Here is an 18,109-nt window from a genome sequence, read left to right as displayed (position 1 = left end):
TGATTCGGGTGCCTCTAACCACATGACCAGTCATGGTGAGTGGTTTCATGATGTCAGAAATTTGGATAAGCCAGGTTATGTTGAAACAGGTGATGATACTGCGCACCCAATTACGCAGGTTGGTAAAGTGCCATTGGCTATGCAGGATGGCAAAACGAAGTACTTGGCAGATGTACTTCATGTTCCAAAAATCACTAAGAACCTGGTTTCAGTTGGCCAGATGGTTGAGCAAGGTCTGTAGGTTAGATTTAACCCTGATGGATGCTTTGTTGAGGACTTGAAAAATAAGTGCCGCTTGGTTGCGAAAGGCAACAAAAATGGCAGAATGTTCACCTTGGATGTTGATATGCCTGAGGTGAAAGCTGCTATGTTTGCGCATGGGAGAGGTGTCATTGCAGATATTGAGATATGGCACAAGCGCATTGGGCACGTGAATATACAAAGGCTGAAATCTATGCAAACGAAAAACATTGTTGCAGGTTTGCCTAAATTCAGAGTTGAGGGAATGCAAAAGGTATGTGAAGCATGCCAAATGGGTAAGCAGGCCAGACATGCATTTCCCAAAAATGCTAAGGTGAGCAGAAGACCTTTGGAAGTGATACATTCAGATGTTTGGACAACTAAAACTGCTTCTATTGGTGGATGCCATTATTATGTGACGTTTATTGATGACTACACTAGGAAGGTGTGGATTTATTTTATGAAGCACAAAAGTGAAGTGTTCAGCCATTTCAAGGCTTTTAAGGCCATGGTTGAAAAAGAGAAAGGTGTGCATATTAAAGTGCTAAGATCTGATGGAGGGGGAGAGTACTTTTCAGAAGAATTTTGTGAATATCTGAAAGAACAGGGAATTCAAAGGAAGTACTCATGCAGGTCTACCCCTCAGCAGAATGGGGTTGCAGAAAGGAAGAACAGGCATATTGCAGAAGTAGGACGGGCGATCCTAAATGAGAAAAACATGCCTGATTATTTTTGGGCTGAAGCAGTAGCAACTGCTGTTTATATTATGAACAGAACCCCCATTGCAGCTGTCCATGGCATGATGCCTGAAGAAATGTATACAGGCCAAAAACCAGATATTTCTCACTTGAAGGTATTTGGTTGCATAGCTTATAATCATGTTCCTGATGAGAAGAGAACAAAGCTGGATCCAAAGGCAGAAAAATGCATCTTTATTGGATATGCTCAGCACTAGAAAGGGTATCGCTGTTATAACCCTTCCACCCGCAAAATGCAAGTGAGCAGAGATGTTGTTTTTGATGAAATGAGCAGCTGGTATGCACCAACTGTTATGGTAGGAGATGCAGATGCAGGAAATGGGAATGCTGCAATAAATGCAGAGCAGCAATCTCAAGCCTTGAGTGGACCCAGAGAATCCTCTACTAGTGGATCTAATGCATGGACAGGGAGATTGAGATCTAGTGAATCGTCACATGGCAGCCCTGATAGTGTTGTGCAGGTATCACATAAGGGAAAAGAAAAAGTGGACCATGCTCCAGTGTTTGATGTGTCTGCTGGTAGCTCTCATGTTGATGGAGAGTCAAGTGGCTCTGAAATGAGCCTTGATGAGGAACTTGGGATTCCTTCTGTTGTTACACCTGGTGCAAGGAAAAGCAGGCATGATTTAAAGACTCCTGCAACTGATCCAGCTGTATGGAGGTCCACTCGTATTAAGTATCCAGTTGACAGGCTGAGATATGATGGGTATACAGCACATCACTATGCTTATATGGTCAAGGTTCTAGAGGAGCCAGAGCCCACATGTTTTGAGGATGCAGCAGGGCATAAAAATTGGGAAGCAGCTATGGATGAAGAGATGGCTGCCTTGGATGCAAACCACACTTGGGATTTGATGCCTTTGCCTCATGATAAGAAGGCTATTGGCTGCAAGTGGGTTTACAAAGTAAAGCACAATGCTGATGGGTCTGTTAGCAGGTACAAGGCAAGATTGGTTGCCAAAGGTTTTGCGCAGACATATGGAATTGACTATGAGGAAACTTTCAGCCCAGTTGCAAGGATGGCAACCGTGAGAGCAGTAATTGCTATGGCTGCTGCAAAGGGATGGTCTTTGCATCAGATGGATGTGAAAAATGCCTTCTTGCATGGTGATTTGCAGGAAGAGGTTTATATGATGCAGCCGGAAGGTTATGAGGATAATTCACATCCCGATTTTGTATGCAGGTTGCGCAAAGCCTTGTATGGCTTAAAACAGGCGCCGAGGGCATGGTCAGACAAGATAGGGCAATATCTTGTCACTATTGGATTTCAGATTTCCAATTCAGATTTTTCACTTTATGTGAAAAGGACAAACAGAGGGATTGTGCTTATAGTCATCTATGTTGATGACTTGATTATTACAGGTGATAGTGATGCAGACATTAATGAAGTGAAGCTGCTGTTGAAGCAGAAATTTGAGATGAAGGATTTGGGAGAGCTGCGTTACTTCTTGGGCATTGAGGTTATTAGATCCCCGAGTGGGATATGGCTGTTGCAAAGGCAATACGGTTTGGACATGCTGTCCAAATATGGGATGACAGGCTGTAAGCCTATTTCTGTTCCATTGGAGTAGAATGTGAAGCTCAATGCAGAGACAGGTGAGCTTCTTGAAGATATTACTATGTACAGGCGCATAGTAGGTAGCTTGATTTACATGACTATAACCAGACCAGATTTGAGCTATGCTGTGGGGCTGGTGAGTCAGTTTATGCAGGCACCGAGGAAGCCACATTTGGATGCGGCTAGGCGCATACTGCGGTATGTGAAGTCCACATTGCATTATGGACTGTTTTATGAAGCTGGGTGTGCATTACAGGTACATGGATACACAGATGCTGACTGGGCTGGTAGTGTCTCAGACAGGAGATCTACTAGTGGTTTTATGTTTTCCCTTGGGAGTGGTGCCATCAGTTGGAGCAGCAAGAAGCAGCCAACAGTTGCCTTGTCGAGCACAGAGGCTGAGTACAGGGGTGCAGCAATGGCTGCATGTGAGGTAGCTTGGTTACGGAAGCTACTTGCAGATATGGGACAGTCAGTTCATGCAGCAGTTGTCATTCATTGTGACAACATTAGCAGCATCATGCTTGCTAATAACCCAGTTTATCATGCTAGAACGAAGCACATTGAGGTGCATTATCACTTTGTGAGAGAGAAGGTTCTAGCTGGTGAGATTGATCTTGTCTATGTCAGCACTGAGGAGCAGGTGGCTGATATCTTTACGAAGGCATTGGGTACCGAGAAGCTTCGCAGATTTAGGAGCTTGCTTGGTGTACGTGAGATGGATTTGAGCTTGAGGGGGAGTGTTGAGATATCAAGCCCTATCCCCGACATATCTCCTGGATGACTATCATTTATGTCACCGCCTATGTTAGTTGTACTCGTGGTGTAGTTAGACTACCACGTATGTTTTTGGTTTGGGTTCACATATGAACCACGTATTCTAGGTTTTGACATATAGGGTATTTCCCTCTTCTATTGTATTGTTGTTGTGTGCAAAAGTGAAGAAAGGCTTCACCCTCCAACCTTGTGTCCTCTCTCTTTTGTGTGTTGTGAAGAAAGCTGAACTTGAGTCTCCTATCTCTCTCCCTTATTCTTTACAGCCTCTCCATCAGTCACACTTGTCCAGGCTTCTCCAGCGATCTCCAGACTTTCCATGGGAGGGATTGCACCAGGTACACCTCCTGTTGTACCAGTGACGACGGTTGTTGTACCCGGGACTTCCTCGACAGGTGTATTGTTACGCAAGACTGCAGCTGTTTCGTCTTCACTCCCTACCACTTTCACCGATGCAGTCATCACCACAGTTCAGGCGACCTCTGACCATGTTTTGGACCAGGTGTTGGACCTGAATCTTAGCCTGGGACCCGACTCCCACTCCCACAGGCTTTCTCAGGAGATGTCATCCCAGGGTGTACTTCACATTTCGGCCTCCCCAGGCAGAGACAGGACTAGAGATGGGAGTGGGAGCCCCTCTCGCGGAGATGCTCCATCGGCCACTTCAGCATCAGAGGAGGTATTTGAAGGATAAATTCTGCCCAAATCTGTTGATTGCCCACCCCTTCATGAGAATGATATGTTCACAGCTTACATAGCTGCTTCATCGGGCCCACCTCTTTCAAATATTTCCCTGGTGGAAAAACAGACTGAAGATTACAGGCAACTACTATCTGTCCTTCACAAAAAACGCTCACCAGTACGTGGGGAAGAGGAGGATCTCACTCAAATCTTCACCATTCCCTTGCAGGACTGCCTCGCATAGAACAAAAAGATCTCCAGGGCCCCGACATGTTTTGTGCACTTGGACAAATTGGCACCTACAGGAAACCTGTCAACCGAGGAAGAGGGAGCTCTCCCTGACATGTTTGAGGAATTGGGGGACGTCATTAATTTGGCGGACAGGATGAATTACAGCGACAGGTATGCGTGGATGAAAAGGTCCCTGCATCTTGCTCAGCGTATCATGGATGACACCTTCACGCAGCTTGGGACAGCGGTCTTCAATTCCACAGGTTATGCTCATAAGCTCCTCTCTCAACAGCAACATTTAAAGTTAGAATTCGAGAGAGCTCAGGCAGCCCAGCAGCGCGCCACTAGCGTGACACTTCGACAACAGGAGGAAAGGTGGCAGAAAGAGAAGGACTCAGCAATACATGAGCGTGACATCGCTTGGAATATTCAGAAGGCTGCCCTTGAGGATCATCTCCATAATCACAGGCAGGAATGGGAAGCAGCAATGACATCTTTATGCAGCCAACATGCTGCAGCTCTGGCAACTTTGCACAGCCAGCATGTCACGGAGGTGACCAGATTTCACCAAGCGATTACCAAGTTAAAAGAGTCTTTGTCTTCCTCCCAGATTGCCAAAGAAAAATCAGAATCCAGAGTGGCTGAATTGGAAAAGAAGCGTTCATCCATGGAGGAAGAATTCACAGCTCTTCGGATGCAGTTGGCCACCCTCCAGACTTCCCAGTCCACCTTGCAAGAGCAAAAGGATCATTACTACCGGCGATACCACCGATATAAAGACAAGTATGAAAATCTGAGAAATGTGATGGACACGCTTGAGTGTGAGGAGGAAGCACCCCATCCACAGATACCTATGACTGAGCCAGAGCAAAGGGATGCGCAAAAAGCCACAGAGCCAAATACGAAGGCGGAAGAGGAGAAGGCAGAGGAACAGGCTGCAGCTTTACCACCCTCCGTAATCTCATAGAAGTGTTGATACATGGCTGTTGGTGTTTGGGTTTTTTTTTTTTTTTTTGCACTGTTAGATTTTGCCAAGCTGTTTGGCCCCCACTGTTAGATTTTGCCAAGCTGTAAATATCAGTGTTTTACCTCAAGATGTACTCAGTTTTTTCTGCAATTTTCCATGCTGTCCCTTATAATACAGCAGTTTATTTTTCACATTTCAACTTAATACAAATCTTGGATTACTCCCACGGCCAACCACATGGTCTGTACTCTTTCCTTTTGCCACTCCATCACCATATCAATGGTTTGTAAGTTCATTTTTATTTTTCTTTGACGGATTCGTCCTCCCTTTCTATTCACCGGGACGGTGAATGATAGTGGCGGGGGAAACTGTTACCTTATCACACGACCACCTGTCGACATGCGTTGACCACATGACGACATCTGTTGACCACATGTTGACCATGTGTCAACACAAGTTAGCCACGCGATCACACGGGTTCATCCAGGAGTACTGTCCGAGGCTGTCAACCACAGGTCGACACATGTTAACCACAGGTCGACACAGGTCAACCACAGGTCGACACAGGTCAACCAGGAGTACCGTGTCCAAAGTGATCTCATCAAGAGCTGCGCACATGGAGAGTGAGCTTAGCACATGGAGCAGTCAGGAGTATTTATATTACACAGTGGTTCAGTGATACAGTGGTGCAGTGGTGCGGTGAACCAGCTCACGTGCACATGGAGAATTTACACCATCGGGCTGGCGAGTCAGGGAGTCAGAAAGTCGCCGAAGCCATCAAGAGGTGCGGTGAACCAGCTCACCTGCACATGGAGAATTTATACCATCAGGCTGGCGAGTCAGGGAGTCAGGAAGTCGCCGAAGCCATCAAGAGAGCCAGCAGTGCAACGGCTATCCTCAACAGCTAAGGCGATAAGAGGATGACCAATGGGAAGAAAGGGGGGGAGTCTCAGCAAAGAAGGGACCCTCCAAGGCGGGGGATGAGGAAGGAGAAGGGAGAGAGAAAAGGAGGCATTCGGCATTCGACAGGGGGGGAAAGAGAGGAGAGTGAGGAGAGATAGAGGCTAGAGCTACGAGGAGAGAATGTGGAGAGACTTGTGTGTATCTTTTGTCTACTATGGGGATAGACCTGTGTATTCTGGTGATTTGCGACTTGTGTATTCTTGTGACTTGCGATTTGTGACTTGGGGACACGTCCAGTGATATGTACATTGGCCAACTCGGTCACTTTCGCATCTCTCTTGTCTCTTCCGGATATGGGGATTGTTCACCAGTGTAGGATTTTCTTATTTTGCTTATGTTGTGGAGTTCACCGGTGATTGTCATTTAGCATAGTGCACTCGTATGAGTGCACTCGTATGTCGTCGTTCACTGCAGTATAGCATACGACACTCGCACACTACTGCACGGTGCACTCTGCACGATCCATTGCATTAGAGCATTGCAAAACTCATGCTTCTCACGCCAGTGGCCTTTGGCCTCCGGTAACACCTCCGGAAGGATAGGAACCCCTCCCCTCAAACAGCCCCCTTCCTCTTTCTTTTTGTGGCAGAAGCTATGAGCATCTTCCTTAGATCTCAGGCTGATCTATATGGGCTAAGATTACCCTTGAGACAGGAGCAGTGGGCTAAGATTACCCTTGAGACAGGAGGAGGAGCTTCTTGACTGTGAGTTGGCTGATGACATTGCTATTTTTATTGGGGCCTCTTCGCAGTCACTTGATTCTTTCCAGACAGCCTTGGATATCTTTTGCTCAGCTGCAGGGGCACACATTACCTGGCATAAATCCTTTGGCTTTTGGATCAGTGATGAGGACCCTCCAAGCTGGAGAGTTGACGTTGGCTTTTCCTGGACTAAGAGGGGGTGTTCCTGTTAGATATTTGGAATGCCAGGTAGGATTGGGCATCTCTCCAGCATAGCAGTTTACCCCAGTACTGAAGAGTATAAGGAAAAAAGCTCCTTTTTTGGAGCTTAGCCAAACTCGACCTTGCATCTAGAGTTGTGGTAGTGAACCAGGTTCTTTTGGCCATTGCCTGGTTTGTGTGTTCTTGTTGATGCCGGTCTAGGGATTGCATCACTCAGCTCATTAGACCAATCAGAAATTTTTTATGGAGTGGACTTGATGGCATGGCAGATGTCGCAGTGAGGGTGGCCTGGGAGACCATTATTCTCCCTACATGTGAAGGGGGCCTTAATATCATTGATCCGGACTTGCCATGCATGGCATTGCTTTGTAAGGTGGTAGTGAGGGGACTCATGCCTGGGCAAGAACCTTGGAAGGATTTCTTTTTTGGATGCATTTAGGCTTGCACACCTACCTTGGGAGATGATTGGGTGGACAGCCCTCCCTGGATTTTTACTTCCGCCCCTCTCAGATCTCCTGCCTCTCCTCTCATGACTACCATCCTAAAAGCTTGGGGGAGCTTCAGGAACACTCTTCGAAAGTTTCCGCCCTCTACCCTCGAAGAGGTTGATAGGAAGCCGATCATTTGGAACGATAGTATACTTGATGAGCATGGTAGACCACTGGGCACTTCCCATTACATGCAGTGGTCTAGATGGAAGAGAAGCCCCGCCTACACAGTAGGCACTTGGAAGGCATTTATCAAGCTACCTAAAGATCAAAGACTACAGTCCGTGAGTCACCTTAGAGGGGTAGCACGTAGGATTCAGCAGATAGATGCAGCCATCCCGGTGGAATGGACAGTTGAGATGCCTATTACTTCCACCACTTGGATGGGAGCTTTTTTGAGGACCTCAGTTCCTCTACAGGTGATCGCTCTTCGAGGTCTCGGGGAAGATGCACTGGTCTTTGACGTTGGGAATGGAGGTATACTCTCTAGATCCACAGATGACATTCTTCTACAGGTTGCCTTTCAGCCTGTTAGGATTGCTGGTTTTGTGGACCATGGAGCGGGCTTGTAGTGGTACTTAGATCCCAACCCTCTGCTCTTGGCCTTGGGATCCTGGAGATTGTGATTATATGGAGGTGCACCTATCAGGTGCTTGCAGTGGGACCCAAGAGAGTGGGAGTGGATAGATCATGGGCACCGAGAGAGGGGGATTCCCTTCTTTCGTTTCACGGTTGGTAATGCCAGGAGATTTCAGCTGAGCAGTAGGGGTTGGATTCCCTCCAGAGCCCCCCATTGGGACAGCTTCTTCATCACTGCAGATTTGCGCAGGAATTTCTGGAGGAGGCTCTGGAAATCCCTCAGAAATAGAAAGATCACTCTTTTCTTTTGGCTTTCTATTCATGGAGGGATTGCACAGTGAACTTGTGGAGATCACGATTTGGGGCTGATCCCACTTGCCATCGCTGTCATTCTGCAGAGAAGTCAGTGTGACATTGCCTTTGGGACTGCAGTTAGGCGAGGACTGTTTGAAAAGGGGTTGCTCGGATACTCAGCATTTTTCATACTTTCCCTTTCTTCATGACTTGGGGCTCGGTCGCATGGTTATCCCTTACTGGGCCCCAGGTGTTTTATGAGGGTGAGCCTTCTTCTTGGGCACTCTCGGTCCGCCGGCAAGTGATAGAGCCCTGCTCGCTTACTCCCTTCAGAGCTTCTCATGTTTCAGTGGACACCTCTTGGGAGATTTTGGCTAGTATTTCCTCTTTGCACATTTGGAGAGCTAGATGTACTTGGATGGCACCCAGATACACCCATCACAGGTGTTTACGGGTATTTGGATTGACACGGTTCACACTTTGATAGCCATATGGGCTAGCATGTAGGGCCCTTCACGGGCAGCCTCTTCTAGAAGGACTGTATTTCTTCGAGTTTGGAGAGGTACTCCTTTTTTCTCGAGGGTTTCTACCGGATTGAGATGGCACTATCAGCCCCAATCCTTTCTTTTTGGCTCTTGAGCTTTTCATGCATTGCATGGTGTATCCCGTATGGAGCTTGCTCTAACGGTTTTCTTTAATACTTAATAGAAGTGTCTTTTTGCAAAAAAAAAAAGTGAGAATTATTTGGAGTGTACTAGGTCTCTAGGTGGTGTTTCTAGTGTATTTTAGTAGACACCATTCTAGTTTATATCCTAGAGTGCCACATGTCACTATGGGACTTATCCCATATACATTGTGTGTTTTCCAGAGTCTAGTGTCACACTATATAGTGTTGTACTTGTCTTGAGTCTTCTATATCGGTCAACATCAAGCTTTATCTACATGTGAGTATTTTGGTTATCATTGCCTTGCACTCGTACTTTCTTTCCATTTTCATTATGCTTTCCATCTTTCCATTCCATTCCTAGTGTTAGAGTGATGCTCCCCTCTCCACATGTCCCTTCATGTGGTATCAGAGCCTCCCTTCCTACCTTCCCCTTCTTGCTCTACCTAGAGGATGAAAGAAGCCCGCAAATGGAAGCTACCCTCTCCTCCAAGGTAGAGTTCCCCTCCCTTAGCCTCACCATTGTTTGGAGCTTTTGGAGGAGGTGATCTACATCGACCATCAGCCCAGAATGCCTCGCCATCAGCTACCCCTTTAGCCCAGACCTATGCCTCACCATCGGCTGCTCCTTTAGCCTCAGCATCAGCTGGAAATCAGCCGTACGGACTGGTGCGCTGTACAACAGGCATGCTAATTGCCGTACCAGGCTGCCCACACGCTTTGGCCGTACTGTCCGTACAGCCTGCTCCGCTGCCCAAGCAGCCTCGAAATGCGCTCCCAACAGTAGCTGCTTATAGACTTGATTGCTGCGCCATCTGATGCTGTCTACTGTTGCTGCTGCTGCCCTCGAAATCCTCGCCAAAACTTGCTCTTGACTCTCCCATAACTTGTATTCTCTGCTACCGAAAGTGCTGCCAATGATGCCGGATATCTTCTCCCTAGGAGCTTCTGATTCATGATGCACCCCTTCCTCCTCTGCCCCAAAATGTGCAGAACAGCTCGAAAACCCTAAAAGCTGCCTTTCTTAATTTTTGCCCTATTTTGGGATTAAAATTGGGGATGGTTCTCTTTTGCCCTATTTTTGCCCTCTCTTTCACTGTGGTACTTGGATCCTGACCCGCTTCTCCTTGCCCTTGGCTCATGGAGGTTGTGGCTCTATGGAGGTGTCCCAATTAAGTTTTTGCAATGGGACCCTGGGGAATGGGAATGGATAGATGAAGGGCACCGAGAAAAGGGCATCCCCTTCTTTCGTTACACGGTCAGTAATGCCAGGAAATTCCAGCTCAGCTGTAGGGGTTGGAGGCCCACCAGAGCTCATCATTGGGAGAACTTTCAGACTCCTGCTGACTTGCAGAAATTTTTTTGGCAGAGATTATGGAAATCCCACCAGAACAAAAAAATCACTCTCTTCTTTTGGCTTTCTATTCCTGGTGGGATAGCAGTAAACCATTGGAGATCCAGGTTCGGAGCTGACCCTTCTTGCCCTCGCTGCCTTTCTGCTTTGGAGACAATTCAGCACTGCCTTTGGGATTGCAGACAGGTGAGAATCATATGGAAGGGGATTGCAAGACTTTTCAGCACTTTTGTTTGCCTACCTTTCTATATGACCTGGGGATCAGTGGCTTGGCTTACTCTTTCAGGGCCCCAGGTATTTTTTGAGAGACTTGATTCCTCTTGGGCTCTTCACATCCGATGACACCTTGTGGAGTCGTGCTCTCTAGAGGATGTTCTGGCCACTCTTTTCAATGCTGCTCACTCCTCGGTCGACTCTCCATGGGAGATCCTAGCTAGCATTGCAACATGGCACATTTGGAGAGCCAGATGCACTGAGGCTTTGGAGGGTTCTCAGGTTCACCCTTCTCAGATCTTGGCCAGTACTTGGACAGATACGATACACACTCTGATGGCCATTTGGGCGACCATGCAGGGATCATCTCGAGCAGCCTCCTCTAGGAGAGTTACTTTTCTCAGAGATTGGAGAGACTCTCCCTTCTTTGTTGAGACTTCTACAAGGTTGAGATGGCATTTTCAGCCTCAGCCTTGGTTTCTTTCTACCTCATTCCTCTGAGGTGTTTTTTATTACATGCTTAGCATGGTGTATTTCCGCATAGAGCTTGCTCTAGCGGGTTTCTTTCTTACTTAATAGAAGTCTCTTTTTTGAAAAAAATAAAATAAAATAATCGAGGATTTTGTGCTCTGAAGGTTCCTAAGAGCTGTGGGCAGACACTCCTTCCAGAAATTTTGATTTCTGGAAAGCCCTAATTTTTTGCTAAGCCCTAATTTTGCAGGGCTTTTTTGATTTATGTATCCCTTCAGCTCTATTGAAGCCCCTAGCATGTAAATCATTTGGAAATTTCCAAATTCATGTAAATTTATCGCTATTTTGCCCATTCACTTGGGAATTTTGCCCCATTTGGGCATAAGTGCTCAAATTTGAGCCTCCACCCTAACATTGCTTATTGTTGCCTAAGGTACTTCGCATTGATCAACTTTCCGATTGCTCGTGGTACTTACGGCCTCTACATCGATTTTTGGGTGACTCTCACTTCGACACGTTGAGAGTCATACGGTGATCGCTCCGCGAGTTGTTCCCATGGGATTCATCGACATCTTCAGGGGGCATTCTTTCCATATATCAGGAAGAATGTGTACACTTGCGTGCAACAACTATGCGGAGGATGTCTCTTCCACAGAGATTTTTATTTATGCTATAGCTTGATGTATTTTGGGGTCCTCTGCCCTAGGTAGTCCCCCTAAAACGATATGTATTGAGTTTTTATTTCATTGAGTCTATAAAGGTACTCAGCCTTGGATAGTCCTCCTAAATTGATGTTATTTCACTTCTTGAGTTGTGTGTGGCTTCTTACCTGATTTACCGTCATGAAGCCAGGGGGGACGTGTATTGGACGGAGTTCTTCGATTGGTTGTAGTATATATTGGAAGGAGTCCTTCCATAGATAGTGGTGAGTACACTCGATCAAGCCTGGCCAAGTTTTCAGGATGTTGGTTCATTCCCTGGACTAAATTCATTGGGTCAAGTAGCCACGCTTCATGAGCCTTTGAGCTACTAGGGGTGTACAGCACCGAGTGACTTCATCATGGTCATCAAATGTGGTTTCTCTCCTCTATTCTCTCACCATCATAGGATGTGGCTTCTATCCTCTATTCTCTCACCTTTCCTTCGTGGGGGGATGTTAGAATATGAAGTCAAAGTGTGAGTTATTTGGAGTGTACTAGGTCTCTAGGTGGTGTTTCTAGTGTATTTTAGTAGACACCATTCTACTTTCTATCCTAGAGTGCCACATATCACTATGGGACTTATCCCATATACATTGTGTGTTTTCTAGAGTCTAGTGTCACACTATATAGTGTTGTACTTTTCTTGAGTCTTTTATATCAGTCAAAATCAAGCTTTATCTACATGTGAGTATTTTGGTTATCATTGCCTTGTACTCGTACTTTCTTTCCATTTTCATTATGCTTTCCATTCTATTCCTAGTGTTAGAGTGATGCTCCCCTCTCCACATGTCCATTCAATCTCCAAGTTTGTGCTAGTCCCAGATGTGAATGTGTTTATGAATGATCTGATAGAGCAAAGGGTAGATCAACAAAAGACAATAGGGATTATCTAAGACAAACCTATATGGATAGTTGACGTCATTACAACTGTTCCCACTTCATCTTAAATGCTCCCTTGTTGTGGCTCTGATGCATAGCTTAATAGTTTATAATTGATATTTCAAACCATGTTTTAACATACTCTTCGGATAAAACAAACACTAAAATTTAGTACACACGTTCAAAAGTCACTCTACTATGACTGATTTACAAATCTCTATGTTTTTCAACACAACAATTCCAATTGTGTTTGTTCTGTATCGATTTAGAGCATGTAAAAGATTTGTATCATCAAGTATCCATTGTGGCACTTCATAGCAAAGAGGTTTTGCTACGATCCACTCCTCACACACTTTGGCCAGCATTATATAGATACCGTACATACCTTGATGGCCATTTGGTTGAGCATGCAGGGTTCTTCCTAGGAAAGCTTCTACCAAGAGGACTACTTTCCTTAGGGAGAGGAGGGGCTCCACTTTTTAGGGTTGAGGTTGCAATTTCAGCCTCAACCTTGGTGTTTTCCTAGCTTTTTTTTTTGAGTGATTGTTTGCCCTTTGGGTGTTTGTTTCTCATGCTTTGCATAATGTATTCCATTGTGAGCATTTCTCTTGGGGTTTCTTTCATACTTAATCGAAGTATTTTCATTGGAAAAAAAAGTAGCAGTAGCAATCCTATGACCGTGGAAAAGAATATTACGCCCACAACTCGTGAAATCCTTCGTCTAATCCAATCAAGGAAGTTCAGCCGATTGTCTGTTTTGGTTACTATGTTTCTTATTTCTATAGATGCCAATCCTTAGGAGAATATTTATTATTTCACTGAGTTAGAGAAATTTCAACAAAATGCTTGATAATCCTGGTAAATCAGGCCTAAGTTCAGCCAAGTTGGATCTTGCCTCTAGAGTGTTAGTCGTCCAGTAAGGGTTGTTGTTCATTGCCTGGTTTGTTTGCTCATGTTGGCATCACTCAAGGACTGCATTTAATAGCTCAAGAGGCCTATCATGAACTTTCTTCGGTGCGGACTCGTATTGTTCATAGATGCTGGAGCTAGAGTTGCTTGGGAGAAATTGATTCTTTCAACCCAAGAGAGAGGGATTAATATCCTTAATCTTGATACTCAGTTTGGTTATCTAGCTTGGTATTAGGAGACTCTTTGCTAGGATCAAGCGATGGAAGGATTTCTTCTTACAATGCATTGGGACTTGTATTCCTACCTAGGTGATGTGTGGTTGGACAGCACTAGGTGGAGCTTTACTTCTACAAATCACAGGATGCGTTCTTCAACACTTATGGTTGCTACTGTGAGAACTTGGCACAATTGTAGGGGCTCTTTCTCCCCATTATGCAGGATGAGATTGACACAAAGCCAATCATGCGGAATCAATCTATCTTGGATGACAATGATAGATGGGGTTATATGTGTTGGTCCAAATAGGAGAGCGGTCATGCTTCTTCAATGCGATCTTGGAACGCATTTCAAGACCTCCTTGAAGAACAAAGAACCTTAATTGTTAGTCATATCAGAGGCAGTGGTAGAATAATTGCTCAGGTAGATGCAGCTGTTCCTTTGGAATGGGCCATTGGAGATGGGTGGAAGCATAGACTTATCAAATAGATGGAGCCTTTCTCTGGAATAGGTGCTCCATTGCACGTCATAGGCCTCACGTGGGATAGAGGTGGAGACACCATGGTCTCCACAGTGCAGTCCAGGGGAAGATTGGTTGGCTCTTTGTATGAGGACCTTATTTTGGATGCACATCTTTAGCTGGTCAAAGTAATATATTTTTATGCTACTGGCTGGTATATTGATCCTTATCCAAAGGATGTTCCTCTTGTTATTTGGAGGCTATGGCTTTATGGGGATGTTTCCATAAATTATAGGTAACAGGATTGGATTGATGCAGGTAATCACTCCAAGAACCTTCCATTCTTTGTCTTAGTCAGTAATGCCAGGAAACTTCAAGGATGCAGGGGACTTTTTAGTAGGTCTGCATCAGCCAAGAGGACAATGTTTTGCAAAGAGTGGAGAGTCAATCCTTTCTTCTTGGAGTTTCTTACTAGCATGGTGTGGCACTTTCAGCCACAGTCCTGATTTCTTTCAGGATTTTCATGTGCTTGGATATTTTCAGTGGCTCTTGACCACTTGTTTCTCATGCTCTGCATGAGATATTTGTGGCTTGAGTGCTTTGCCACTCTTGGCCATTTCATTCATACTGAATAGAAGTCTATTTCATGGGGGAAAAAACTTGCTACCAAGTTACATGCAATGAGCTGGAACCCTGACAAGGAACATCTTGTGTGGAGTGAAGCATATCTAAATTACATTTTTAATTATTGTATCACCAGTCTTCTTTTAGCTTCTTTACACAAAAAATCCACCACAAATTGAGGAAAACATGTTTCGGATGGAATGCAAGGGAGCAATCAGATTAACCAAATTAAAATATATAATTGTAGCTAGTTTAAAAAGTGTTCATCCTTTCATTATGTTGGAGTCATTTGTCTACAATTTTAAGTACCTTTTCAATCTCTTTGATCGATCCCACTTGAGATTGGGCATTTGCAAGCAAAAGAACTAGATTCTCCCGTTGGTTGATTACATTGCCGTGCTGCAATGCAAGGTACGAACCATTCAAACAATTTCCACAAAGTGCTGAGGACAATAGAAAATAGTAAAAAGTAATGACATAGAGTAATTTCTACATACCTGGAATCCAAATACATAGTTAAGAGTATCAAAGACATCTGGATTTTGTAACTCGGTATGCATTGGCAGGGGGGGAGACTCCAGTGCCGATATAGCAGCTCCTACCTGAAGTAGAATACATTATTAAGAGGATTGATAGATTGAATCCTTTAAGACTCTGAAAAGGATCCAGTATTGACCACTGAAAAGGATCCAGTATTGACATCCGACACATGCAAATACATGAGCTCTTTGCATCTCATCAGAGAGCCATCATGGAGCCTGGATACGTGGAGCCGGTTCATGCACTTGGGGCTCTAGCTCTGGGCACTTGATATCTTCATGCCACTCTCATGCCTTTTTTGCTACTTTTTTTGCTATTTTGTACTAGTATAGCATTTTAGTACTCAACAAGGGCCTTAGTGAGCCCTTTGCCCCCGGCTCACAGTGGTCATAAAATATGTAGAGAAAAGGTGGATCTGTTGTAACTAAATTTAAAAAATGGAAGTACCACGAGTGTAAGTGAAAAATAAACTATGATCCCAACTCTTTCATGAGGACTCTTTCCTGGCCTCGGCTGCACATGACGAGCCTAACTCTACTTTAAGTGGCCATAAGGGTGTGTACAATATACGGTCAGATCACTCAGATTGGCTGAGAAGCAAAGGTATGGGTCCCATCAAGGTCCTTTGTGCATTTTGATATCCAAATCTTCCAAGCAGTGATACGACAATGATTTCCTAAGAAGCCAGGTCTATGGAGGGGCCTGGTTTTTGTGTAAGGAAAGTGGCATTGCATCTAGAGTGATAAGCTGAGGCAATCCCCAAAGAATGAGAATGGCCCTGTCAATATTTGCTCCCTCATAGAAGGATCTACAGACCTGAAAGCTACTGATCCCTAATTGATGTCAGAAGGACGAACCAAAGTCTTCACAAGCTACCGATCCCTAATTGATGTCAGAAAAAGCACGAAAGACGAGGAGAAAGACAAAATAGTCACAAAAATGTAAGAAGGAGATAGCAGCACAAGAAGAGCATGCCCCATCATAGAAACTATGGCGGACTTTGTTAGTCATCAAAAAAAAAAATACGATTCTCCTAATTGGTGGGGGTGGTATAGGATCTCTTGTCCTTTTGATGATCAAGGGTGGAAAGGCCGACTCGAATCTCAAGTATGAGATTTTTTGTGAAGATTTAGATCGAACCTTCATGGAAAGCTTTTATGTAGGCAGCCCAAAAAATGAGATGTGGTCCACATGTGCATGTATCTTTCCGCGGCGTTTTCGCACAGTGGCACGAAATGTGAAGTGAATGAGAGAGGTGAAGTCAAAAGGAGTCGCAGTGAAGAGCACATTCAATGCAAGGCGAATACTCCTCAAGATAAAGAAATGGTCAGGTGTTGAATATAAACGTGCAAAGAAATACCTCGCTAGTACCTCCTCTCTTTTCTGTCCCTCCACTGCTTGTTGGCAATCCTCTCCCCACCTGTGCCACTTACAACCCACGAGAAAGGATATCAGGTGCGGTGACTCACCATAAGCAGGCTGAATCGCAAGTGTGGGGAGACGCAAATAAGTGGACACCAGAGTTGGGGTGAGAATGTGTCGGGAACCCATAAACTCGAAGGTGTCAGATGCCATGTCATAGCTCCAGATGAAAGATGTACACAGTGAAATGTCCACTGGAGGAAAATCAATCTCATCGAACTCCGTGAGGGCGAGTGCCTCAATCTCCCCTCTAGAGAGGACGGGTGAGAGATGAAGAGATGGATCGAGAATAGTCTTGAATACCACCCAGAGTTGGGAGGAATTCTCATAATCAATGGGATCTCATTCATCTTATTCTTTTTTTTTTGCAAAAAAAGACTTCTATTAAGTATTAAAGAAAACCGTTAGAGAAAGCTTCATATGGGATACATCATGCAATGCACGAAAAGCTCAAGAGCCAAAAAGAAAGGATTGAGGCTGATAGTGCCATCTCAATCCGGTAGAAACCTCCGAGAAAAGGGAGAACCCCTCCAAACTCCAAGAAATATAGTCCTTCTAGAAGAGGCTGCTCATGAAGGGTCTTGCATGCTAGCCCATATGGCTATCAAAGTGTGAACCGTGTTAGTCCAAATACCTGTGAATACCTGTGATGGGTGTATCTGGGTGCCATCCAAGGCCTCTGTACATCTGGATCTCCAAATGTGCCAAGAGGAAATGCTAGCCAAAATCTCCCAAGAGGTGTTCATTGAAGCATGAGAAGCTCTGAAGGGAGTAAGTGATACATCCTGAAGAGAGCAGGACTCTATCACCTGCTGGCCTCATTCATCTTATTCCAACAGGGGATTGCAAGAACTTAGTGTCTTAGTGGAGACCCATCACTCTATTGGCCACTTTGTATAAGATTTTGGCAAAAGCAACCAGCCTACGTTTGTAGCCCATGCTTACCGATCTCATTCGTGATTGATAGACGAGCTTTGTACATGGTAGAAGCATCTTTGATAACATCTTCTCATTTTGGTAGGCTTCTCAGTGGGCCATGCACAGTGGCCAAAGGTTGGCCATTCTACTCCTGGACTTTGAGAAAGCCTATGACAGGGTAGATTGGGGATTTCTAGAGGGAACCCTTCTTCATTTTGGATTTAGAGATGCTTGGATTAGAGGGATCTCCGCTCTTTATAAATCAGCCCACAACCAGGTACTTATTGGAGAAATTAGGCGAAA

At 45.0% G+C, this 18,109-nt stretch overlaps 1 protein-coding gene across 1 annotated transcript in view; it reads right to left on the bottom strand.

Moving 5' to 3' along the window:
• LOC147894679 (callose synthase 9-like) overlaps nt 1-18,109 on the bottom strand; it is a 433,662-nt gene that overhangs the window by 407,249 nt on the left and 8,304 nt on the right. Inside the window, exons 2-3 of the mRNA XM_087384939.1 lie at nt 15,424-15,528; nt 15,236-15,325 (exon numbers count right to left, since the gene is read on the bottom strand). Coding sequence (XP_087241065.1) covers nt 15,236-15,325; nt 15,424-15,528 — 195 coding nt within the window. The remainder of the gene's footprint in view (nt 1-15,235; nt 15,326-15,423; nt 15,529-18,109) is intronic.

This window comes from Dipteris shenzhenensis, chromosome 14 (genome assembly GCF_047967505.1).
Source record: "Dipteris shenzhenensis isolate YYH24624 ecotype China chromosome 14, Dip_SZ_1.0, whole genome shotgun sequence".
Lineage (NCBI taxonomy): Eukaryota > Viridiplantae > Streptophyta > Polypodiopsida > Gleicheniales > Dipteridaceae > Dipteris > Dipteris shenzhenensis.
The sequence above is the reverse complement of the archived record's forward strand: the minus strand, read 5'-3'. Positions and strand labels throughout refer to the sequence as shown.